The 11,290-nt window shown below is 42.9% G+C and overlaps 1 protein-coding gene across 1 annotated transcript; it reads left to right on the top strand.

Annotated features, from left to right (window-relative positions):
- Window positions 1-2,148: 2,148 nt before the first annotated feature.
- Window positions 2,149-8,544, top strand: LOC117261353 (leptin receptor overlapping transcript-like 1). The gene is made up of 4 exons (XM_033633742.2): window positions 2,149-2,254; window positions 2,948-3,023; window positions 5,875-6,061; window positions 8,079-8,544. Exons 1-4 carry the CDS (start codon window positions 2,239-2,241, stop codon window positions 8,193-8,195), a joined length of 396 nt encoding a protein of 131 aa, XP_033489633.1. The 5' UTR covers window positions 2,149-2,238; the 3' UTR covers window positions 8,196-8,544.
- The last annotated feature ends 2,746 nt before the right edge of the window (window positions 8,545-11,290 follow it).

The raw sequence follows: 11,290 nt of genomic DNA, 5'->3' as shown, positions 1-11,290 counted from the left end.
GATAAATCAAAAATCTGAGAAACGTAGTTTTTGTAGGACAGTCTGAAGATGCTCTGTAGCAAGTTTGGTGTCAATTGAGCAAAAATTGTAAGAGGAGATAGGTTTAAAAGGTTTTACAGTTTTTGAAAAAAACAGAGTGATGAACTTCATAATTTTTAATAGGTTTAAATGTACAAAAGTTTCTTCAGTATTGGGGCTACAGTTTGATGGAAGTTGTGAAGTTGTAGCACGTATGGTTGATTTGTTATGAATTTTCAAAGTTTTGAACTTTAGACGCTTGCTGTAGCGCCACCATCAGGACTATTGGCTTAAGTTTACAGCTGAGGATATCTGGCATGAGACTGGACCTTTGTGCAAAGTTTGGTGAGTTTTCACCCATGGGAAGTATGATTTCCTCGGAAGAAGAAAGAAGAAAGAAGAATACCTAGGATTACAATAGTGTCCTGGCAGTTTAGCTGCCCGGACCCTAATAAAGCTGCAGCAGCAGTAAACGGGCCCTTACACCTTTCACACTATTTGTACCATCTCCTGTGTCCACTATGTGGCACTGGTAAACACACTAATTATAGGTTGTGTATCTATTTATTTTTCTATATATTCCCTTATGACACACACACACACACACAACTGGCAACTGTTTATGAAAAAGCCAAATGAATCTAATTTAGGGAGCACAAACTTCTCACAAAACTTCTCATGCTGTGACACATTTCCATGCTCATCCATAAAAAGAGCAACAGCCCAAACCTGTTGGAACTCCATTCCTCTATAGACACAGATGTTCTCCTGAACAAGATGCATCTGTTGTTCAGAACTGGTGTGAAATTATGTTTATATGTTAATATCCAATAGAGAAGGACCTGCTGAAGGAAACCAGAAAGTTTAAGTGGATAACACTGATCATCTTGCTACAGTGCAATGTTCTGCCGGTTAACCTTTGATCCTGGCATTTATGTGGATGCTACTTAACGCGCTCCGCCCACCTGAAAACCTCATGGCAACAGCACTTGTCAATGGCAGTGCCCCCCAGTAGGACAATGTACCATGTTACATCACAAAAACTGCTCAGGAATGACCCAGGAACAGGACAAAGAGCTCAAAGGTCCACCTGGCCTCCAAATACCCCAGATCCCAATCTGATCGAACATTTGAGAGACGTGCTGGTGCCCCAGAGGTATCCCCTATTCACAGTGGGTCCTCCTTGGACCAGATTTGGCTCTGACCTGTCAAGGCATGGACACAGGACCTCTGGAGGGTGTCCTACAGTGTCTGGCATCGGGGCGTTGGCTTCAGATCTTTTGAGTCCTGTGGGTTGTGAGGTGGGGTCCCAGCACATCTTACAGAGTTTTGATCAGATCAGGATCCAAGGAATTTGGAGGCCAGGTCAATGCCTCGAGCTCTTTGTCATGTTCCTCAGGCCATACCTGAGCAGTTTTTGTGGTGTGGCATGGTGCACTGTTCTGCTGGGGGGCTACTGCTACTAGGGAGTGCTGCTGCCATGAGGGGGGGTACCTGGTCTGCACTGGTGTTCAGGTGGGTGGAGTGTGTGAGGTGGCAAGCAGATGAATGTCAGAACCCAAGAATTCCCAACAGAACATTGCACTGTAACAAGATGATCAATGTTATTATTAAGTGTCCACCTCTGTGAATGAACATGTGATGTTTTGTGATGTCTGTGATATTTGTGATCGATCTCTGTAAATGTACAATTAGTGGAAACGAATTTCCCTCTGGGACGAATAAAGTAAGTCTTATTCACTTCACCTGTCAGTTGTTTTAGTGTTTGGGCTGATTGGTGTATTTAAGGAATAGTATCCTTATATGTAATTTAAATATTTCTTTCTTCATATGTGTGTGTGTGTTTGTTTTTTTTTTGGTTCTCTGTCTCTAATGTTTTTGGATCAGTGTCCTCGTCGTTTCACTTTTAATTTTTCTTTTTAAAATATTTTCAAATGCATGAATGGAAAACTGACGTATTTTTGGAACTGCTCTTGCACTGTAATTGTTAATAAAAAACAAAAAAACAAAAGGAGTGACTATTGTTAATCAAAGATTTTAACCATTTCGACGTCAGGACACCGTTGCATTCACATACTATAGTGGGGCTGTAATAATTCCGATTTTTCTCGGAGTACTTGAAGGCAGCACGACGGGCAGGTTCGGGTGGACTCGGGAGCCGAGCAGGGGGACACTGTTGTCATTCGTCAGGGCTGCGTGTCGAGCTTTTGTCCAGGAGAAATGGCTGGGATTAAAGGTAAGACATGTCCACGTTTCATTTCGTCCAGAAAGCCTCTGAATTCCTGCGTGATTTATTTAACTGTGTCAAATTATCCCGAAGACGGCCGGATGCGTTTGTGACGTGCAGCTAGCTAACGGTAACGTGAAGAAGTAGTTAGCCGCAGGGCCAATATAGTCGTTAGCATTAGCTCAATAGCTTTCATTCTTCAGGTTAGAGGCAGCAGCTACTCAGCGGACACAATTAAAGGCATGTTAATGTTAGCTGAAACACTGCAGTCATGTAACGTCACGTTATGATGCCGTAATTAACGTCACCTCCGTGTGATAACATAATAACGTAGTAGTTACCGTTATATTGCTAAAGCTAGCCGCACCTGAACTTCAGTTATTACACAGCCGCTGATTGAGATGCTGGGCTCTGTGCAATGTGCAGTCGGGATTTATTTCTGCTCACAAGCAACCACACAAGACTGTGTTGCTTGCAGAGTTTAACACGAGCCCCTAATAATAAGGCTTAGATTCCAAATGTAGCTGTTACACGTGAAATCAGCTGATTCATCACATGATGGCTTCAGTAGCCAGGGGCCCTGCTGCTGCGATGTGACTGTGGAGGGTCTCGGGATGCACTGGTACAGATTCACAGAGAGCAGCTACTATATGTGACACTGCTCCTGACTGTTGATCTCCTCCCCTCTGTCTCCCCCTGCAGCTCTCATCAGCCTGTCCTTTGGAGGGGCCGTTGGCCTCATGTTCCTCATGCTAGGATGTGCCCTCCCAGTGTATGAGTAAGTACCACCATCACACACCATGTGAGCCTGTCAGTGTGTGTGTGTGGGAGGGACACTGTTCACACTTGGCACTCAGATGCAGCCTGGGTGATCCCATCATGGGTTTACAGCTTTAAATGCAGGTGTGGATGCAGAGCTGGATTAACCTGCTTGGGGGCTCCCAAACACAGACCTGAGACAGAAGCACTTTCATACAGATATCGTGTTTACGAAGTCCCTTCTTCATGCTGCCTTTGCATTTTTACACATGTAACAGGATCAATTGTACAGCAGTAACAATGTCAAATGGACATTTTTAACATTAAGTATTATAATTACACAAAAAAAGGTTTCAGTTGTTATTACCTGACACACTTAGGCCTCCGTACTCAATATGTGGAACGTCTGATACTCAGTTTCTGTACCTCTGCGTTCACCTTTGGGTGCACCCCACCTATAAAAGGCTGTCTTCCACCTTACCTCTCCAATTTTGATGTTGTACTCCGTGAGAGAGGTAAGCCACATTACTCTGGTAGTAATTTCCGTTGTTCTAGTGCTGTTAAATTATATTTCTAAGTTTGTTTTGGGCACTTAATTTGTGTAGGGGATTGAGTTTATATGGTTGTAATTGATGGAGGATTTTGTTTTGCCTCTTGCTGTCAGAGCTGTCAGGAATAAACGGCGATCGCCTCCAAAGATATCCACGGTGTGAGCCTCTACATATCAACACAACGCAGACAACACTAGAGTCTGCCAGTTACACACAGAGCCAAACAACGGTGGCATCATGCTGCTCCAGTGTGTGATTTTAAATAGCATGCCAGCATCACGACAGAGTCAACCTCTTGTGTATCGTATAACATACTGTTGGCAGCGCTTTATGAACAATGACAATGACAATGGCAGTAGCATGGTAATAACAATCATTTACAGTAGGGATACCACAATATTGGATTTTTTGCTGATATTTGATATGTAACAACGTATTTGGCAAATAACTGATATTGATATATCCATTTTTTCACCACCTAATTTTGGTGATCATCAAGCCTTCAAAATGGGACAGCCTTGGTCGCGCCGATGTGACGCAATCGGTCTTCAAATGCAGCCTTCGAAGGCTGCAGCCCCTGAATTGAGACGCAGCTTATGAAAGTCTTGGAACTAGATTTTACACCACACAGGACCACAAGTTTAGGTACTAACGCTCCTTAGAAACACGCACAATGTAAGTGGATATTTTACCTTAATGGTGCATTTTCACAAACAAAGTCTCAGTTTTTAAAATGACCACAAACCAATCAACACAAGGTAAAGCCAGGGCGTTTGGGGGCCACTGTTCAGCTTCCTGCTTTGCGTGTACAAAACATCCAGGATACAATTCAGAGGTCTCCAAATGGGACTGTGTCCAAAGACAGCTTGGTCAGGTTTGCAGTGTACCTGGAGCACACCTCACTTCCTGTGCGGTTGGATACAGTTGATTTGTCTGTTCAGTCTCTACATGTGACGCCTCGAGCTACACCCTCATATCTGGCTCTAGTAATCTAATCTCATTTTCACTGGAGTCATTATCATTATACTAAATGACAGCCTGAGCTCTGCAGAATGTAGGGGAGGAAAATCAATTAGTGATATTTATTAGCAGAGCCTGACTGATCGCATCAGCCAGTTTTAGCTTTTCATAGATAAATCAGTATCTGTGAAACTGTCAGCCAATAAAAAGCAGGAAATTGCAGTTTGAAAAATACAGCAGATACGTTTCTAAAGACATGCATTTACTGTTCATAGTACAGGCTGTGAAATACTAATGTATTTGCTGTTTATTATAGATGGTATAGCTTAGTCTGATTCAGATTTTAAAATCCATATATTTTGGTTTACTTGGTTACATCACACACTGAGGGAGCCGCCTGTTAATGACGCTGTGGGCTAATGGGCATGTAGCTACTTCCATGTTTCAGATGATACGTCATGTTTGTAGTCGACCAATGAAGATGAGTTTACATATCACCTTGGGTTCGTCCTTCACCTTCTCAAAATGATCCCACACTTTAGATTTCCTGCCCGACATGTTATTAACTAGCCTGTGGAATAACCGCAGGTACCAGCCCTGGAAATTAGGGGCCGTACACATGCTGTGTCTTTAACCGCCTGGAAAACGCGAGGTTGAGCGCTGGGTGCTACTCTTGTGTCTTTTTCTGTGCAAGCTTTCAAGATTGCGGTGGCAGGTTGCGTCTGAGGTTGCTAATCAACCTTAACACTTATCGTACAGCCTGTTTACCTGAAATCCTGAGTGCAGAGCTGATCTTCTTCCAGGAGCTGTTTATAAGTGTGTAGGCCTATCGTCCGTGGGACAGATGTAAAGCTCTGGGTAGCCCTGCACTAACATGATCAACTTTTCCACATTTATCAGACTGAACATTTACAGATCGGCTGTGATTGGTTTGTAACCTGACTCCTGTCTGACTGCTGAGCGTGGCCACTTCCTGTGTCTGTCCTTTCAAATTAAATTCCCACATGGTCCAGTCATATAGGGTTGGATTTTGACAAAGCGCAGCTCCTGATAGAGTTTCACAGTTTAAAATTCACTGAAATATCCTCTGTTAAGTTCGTTATTTACATGTAAAATGTTTCGCCAGGCACAACTCTAATAATAACCAGACGTAAGTGTTTGTGTTTGTTAAAAAACAAACCAGTCATTAGGTAGTAGTTAAGATGTAAAAACGCAGCTCCTCCCACCTGTGCGGTTCAATAACGTGCTGAGTGCTGAACAGTGTTTAGTTCTTTATCCTTCAGTTCAGCTGATTGCATCTTTTATCATCACACCATGTGGATATTTATCTCTCTGTCTCTCTTTCTTCTCTCTCTGCAGCAAATACTGGCCTTTGTTCCTCCTCTTCTTCTACATCCTCTCCCCCATCCCTTACTGCATCTCGCGGAGGGTGGTCGACGACACAGACTCGGCCAGTAACGCCTGCAAAGAGCTGGCCATCTTCCTCACGACGGGCATCGTCATCTCAGCGTTTGGCCTGCCCATTGTCTTCGCAAGAGCTGAAGTAGTAAGTTACAGAAGCTTCTTGTTGCAGCTTTGTAAGGTTACTCCACTGGAGCAGGAAACCTGAAGTCAAAAGAAACATTTTTAAAGTCTGTGAAGTTCAAAATAAGGGCTCAACTTTCTGTGTTAGTTCTGGTTAAACACATCCACTTTTTAACTCTCTTTGACATCTGATGCCAAGACTGCAAAGTATGAGTTTACAATTATATACTCTAAGGTCAGAGCATGAAGTATGTTGAGAAAAGAAACAAAGAATAACTTTGGAAATATTCTATATTATTGTGAGGTTCAACAGTTAACATAAAAAGATGAGAACACCTGGTTACTTCGATTTTGGCTACCCTCAATTAAATAAACACGATCGACTGAGATATTTGTGTTAAAACTGCGCGCTGTGCTCAAATCAAACCTCTTGAGGAGCTGTCATGCCGCCACACATGCACCTGCAGCTGCAACCTGTGAAAGAATTTCCTGAATGTTACAACGGGCTAAACAAAAATCATCCTTCCATCAATCATCATCATTCGTTTTCTGGAAGTATTTCACATTTAGGAGAGAACAAATCATCTGCAAAGAGTGCAAGAGACTTGTGTCTGCGCCGCAGCACAACTAATGTCCAGTTGAGACCAAACTACACTTTACCAGCTACTTGTATCATTCAGACTACATCTGTGTGTCTTCATTTATTTTGGGACCAGTTAAAAAAAGAGTGTTTTGACAGTTGCATACGTGTGATGCCTGTGAATTAACAGCTTAATCAGCACGCTGCATGATCTTCAGGTGTCATATGAGCATATCTAGAGATTTACAGTGAAGTATTCAGACTTCTTTCAGTCCCTACGTCCTTTTCTAACCATTCATTATTTACCTCAAATGTTATTTGTGGTCATACGTTTCATTTTGTGGTGCAAAGTTTGTTACGACCACCCTTAATGTCGACTTATTAACGATTAACATAATTAACACCTCAGAACACCTGTAAAGCAGAGTGATACATGTATAGCTGTACTGAATATCAGCACTCATGGAACACTTCCTGTCCAGTCAAAATGCTTGGTTGAAACGAAATGCTGTATATTTAAATATTTATCATTCTGTTGATCGGCACATCTGGGCGATGCTCTCAAATGTGTGTTAGCATGTCGGATGTGTTTCCATTGAAGACCCCACAACGGTGGAGCGACACCAACACACCATCCCTGTCTTACACACAACTCTTTCTCTCGGTTGCACTGTAGCTGACACCAAACCTGCAGGCCGATCTTTCAGCTCTGGAGTTTAATTTGCGCTTGCCATAGTGTGACTGACTCACATGCCTTTCTGCTTGTTGTGCTAACCACAGCATATGTTGCTAAAGGCGTTCGGGTAAAAGTTTCCAGGCAGAACTTGCACTTGTGAACTTTGGTTCCACATTACATGCATCAATTAAGACACTGTATATTCTGCATGCACCTCACCATGAACCTGGTTTAGTACTAATATAAAAACTGTCACAGCCCTACTTGGGAAGTCAGCAAATTGTAGTCTTTCATGTGATTTGATGACAATAATATAAAATTAGAAAACTGCCAGCTGTATCTTTTGATGCGGTGACAATCAGGCTCATCGTTCCTCTCTAACAGGTTTGGTTTCAGCTCCAGCAGCACTCAGTCAGATGTGGCTGTTGGGGTCCATATGGCGCTCACACAAAGACTAATGTGACAAACAAATTTCAAACAGAACCAGATAGGCACTTAATTAAAAAGACTTAAAAATAATGATGTCTGGCCACATAGCAGAGGAGCTGACAGAGCAGACAGATGCACCAGCAGGACATGATTAGCATTTAGCTGCTGGCTGCCGTTAATGTCCCGTCCTGCTGTGTGTCCTGAATATACAACTGTAGAGCAGCGTGTGGAGTTGAGTCTGTAAACTGTTGCTGTCGACAGACACCCACTAGATTTGGCCTAAATATGTGCTGCAGCCTGGCAGCATGTGCGACAACATTTGTTAACCTGAATTATTAATGTGTTGGTTTACAGATCGCCTGGGGGGCGTGTGCGCTTGTGCTAACGGGTAACGTAGTCATCTTCGGGACCATCCTGGGCTTCTTCATGGTCTTTGGATCCAACGACGACTTCAGTTGGCAGCAGTGGTAAAGCAGCAGCGGGAGGGGGACCTTAGTCTGAACTGTTTTTATTAGCGTTACAATTATTATTATGGTATTACTGTTTGGTTCTTGTTGTTGTTATTTATATGATGACCGCCCATCCATAGACTCACACCAAACCAGTGCAATACTTCTTTTCTTTTTTTTGTTTTGTACCGCCTGCATCATATTGAACTGACACAAGTGGGAAGGAAAATGCTGACCTTCAGTTGGACTTTTACTCATTTTAGTTCTTCTGTGTTTGTGAGTTTTTCTCCATTTGTGTCTTTCATTTTGAGTGTTATAAGCTAACGAGCGCTGGTGAACAACTGCTTGTTTTATCTGTGAAAAAAAAAGAATCCAATTTAATGTCGAATACGACTGAATCTGACCAAAAGGACGGGGTCGTACCTGTCTGGGCTCCTTTCTCTATTTAATAGACACACTGGAAGAAGCTGTCGCTACACTGACAGTACAGACGGGTGTGCGTTTCCAGTCAAAGTGCTGAGTTCAGTGTAAATCAGCAGAAAGCAGATAGAAAATCTGCACAACACAAGCTCAGATTTCACCAGTCAGGATGAGGAAAATCTCCATTTCCTTTTGGCACGAGTCTCAGTAGACTGAAACTGTGACTATCTTTTCAGCCTGTTCTCATCCCCAGGTAGTCAAATACCAACAATTTGAAACCAAAGGCACCTTTTTTAGGCTTTTAACCAACTCCAGTTTAAACTCTTCTGATGCTGAGAGTCACTGACGTCGTATAACGAGAAAAACTTCTGTGTGGGGTGAGAGGGAGGTGAAATAGATGGGTCAAACAAAACAAGTATTTTACCCAGGAGACCACAGGTCCTGTCTCATGTGAAACCAAATGACAGTGTTGTTATAATGTAATGTTACGTAACGTGCGCACCTACGTCTCGTGTAAAACCAAAAGTCAATGCCATTTTAATTTTTTACACTGGTCACCCCCAACGACGTCACTCATGTGTTGAATTTACATCATGTAACGTTATTTTTACATAACCAGTGTGCTTATTTTAAACCAAAACATGGTCATTTTTCTAAACCTAACCAAGTAGTTTTGTTGCCTTGGACCCAATCCCAGTACGCCCCTTGCCTTCACCACTTAAAGCTCACTACTCCGATTTACTCCTTCGCACGTCTAGGGGTAAGATGTCCTGATTGTTGTTGGAATCGAGGGATAGGGTAAAGTATTCGGGCTACATAGCTCTCCAAATTTAGTTTTTTTTTTTAGTAGGCAAGATGGCTGCACGGGCAACTAAAGAAACCCACTAATTAATTTTCTCCATTAACATTACAATAACCATTGTATTATCGTTTTACTGATTGTGGTTGCTTTATTACAAGCATAACAAAAGAAACTGCCAGTGTGCTGATGTCTCGCTAACTAGCTAGGTAGCTAGCTAACATTACAGTATTATTGCTGATTTGTGCATGACAGTCCCACATTTTGACACACTTCATGATGCATTCCCCTCTTTTGATGGCACATGACGCCTGAAATATAACTGAAGTCCAGCAGTGAGGTTACTGCACTTGTTATTGCTCCTGTAATACCAGTACAGACTGACAGGGTAGGAGCACAGGCTGCTAACGTTAGCTTACAGAGCAACGCTAGTGGCCTGGTAATGAAGCAGTGTTTTTTTTTTTATTTGATGTTTGATCGATTAACTGCTGGAAAACGTACAGTGTGAAAGAATTGCGAGCATCCTGACGACCACAGAAGGCTGCCTGTAGCCCATGTAAGAGAAGTCACCACAGCAGAAGATGGCATATTTGCATTCACATAAATGCCAGCTTCGACAGCTACCGATGACGTGTCAGGGTCTAGAAGGTTGTCCCTTTTCACAGGGAAATAATTTAACCACTACCCCTTGTGATTTTGTTCTGAGGGGCAGGGTGGCACTTAAAAAACAGAGGGTTGGCGTAAAAGTATGATAAGGGATTGGGCCTAACTCTAACCGTTTCACAACATTAACCACAATGCAGTGTGTTCCAGATGTGTGTCATATAGAGACGCTAAAGGCTGCCCTGTGCGTTGCTATGAGACGCCTTTTTTAACAACCTGGGAATAAGAATGAGTTGATTTTTTCTCACAGTTAAAGGTGAAAACTGAGCTGCTAGCGTGCAGAGTTTTCATTAGCTTTCTGCTAATGTGATGCTACTGTCGCTAAGATGTGACAGTCACAAAGATCAGTGAGTGTTTGTGAAAGAGCTGGGCTGTTACTGTCACCACTCATCTTCTAAACCCTGTTACATGTGTTAGTGTAAACCAGTCCAGCAGTCTTTCTCTCTTTCTGTGTGAGAACATGTTGGATAGAAGTGTTTTCACTTTAACATGTTTTCCCTTTGATTTTGTTTTATGTCTGCAATCCAAAAGTATCATAAAGAGACGATGTTCAGGAGCAGCAGAGTGTTTGTTTCCTCTGAACTTAGAGGACAGGATTCATTTAAACGCCCTCACCATCACCACAGAGATCAAATTAAACCGACTTGGTGATTTCCCAGGTGCCAACAGGATGCAGGCTGCTTATTCACCGTGTCATTTTGCATACGATAGCTGTTACCTCACTCTGTGTATGGGTAAGCCTCACCCGTGTCAGGTCAAGAAAGCATGAAAAGCCTTTAGTAGCCGCCAGCTAGCGTAGGATTAGCTCGAGGACAGCAGCCTTGTTGGAAACTGAGCCAAGCTAAGAACCGGCCGACTTATACCCGAGGCCCGGGCAGTCACTGACAGCTCTTAAGCTTTTAAATGTGACTCCTTCAAAGTAAAAGCATCCAGCGTCAGTCTGTGCTCAGTGTTACTGTCGTATTTCTCTCTAGAAGCACATTAGGTCCAGATTTGGCGCAACGTGCCGTCACATTTCCTCACACCAGCATTTTCATGATAAAAGTTATGTTGTCTGATTTGAAGTGTTTCTGTGTGAAGGAAATCTGTACCTTAGGTTGTGTAATCTGTTGGCAGCTTGTAGGCTGCAGTCAGTCAGGTGCAGCTCTCCTGTTCGCTGTGTAACTGCATTAGTGGGAGCTAAACGAGGAGTTCAGCATCTGCTGCCTCGCTGAAGCGCCGATGTGTTGAGTGGA

This window comes from Epinephelus lanceolatus, chromosome 7 (assembly GCF_041903045.1).
Source record: "Epinephelus lanceolatus isolate andai-2023 chromosome 7, ASM4190304v1, whole genome shotgun sequence".
Classification (NCBI taxonomy): Eukaryota; Metazoa; Chordata; class Actinopteri; order Perciformes; family Serranidae; genus Epinephelus; species Epinephelus lanceolatus.
Note: the sequence above shows the minus strand (reverse complement) of the source record. Positions and strands in the feature narration are given on the sequence as shown.

What these genes read in the sequence shown, in the direction of transcription:
- LOC117261353 (XM_033633742.2), top strand. An exon ending in TGTGCCCTCCCAGTGTATGA is followed by an intron (nt 3,024 to 5,874) that starts GTAAGTACCACC and finishes CTCTCTCTGCAG; the next exon opens with CAAATACTGGCCTTTGTTCC. An exon ending in TCTTCGCAAGAGCTGAAGTA is followed by an intron (nt 6,062 to 8,078) that starts GTAAGTTACAGA and finishes GTTGGTTTACAG; the next exon opens with ATCGCCTGGGGGGCGTGTGC.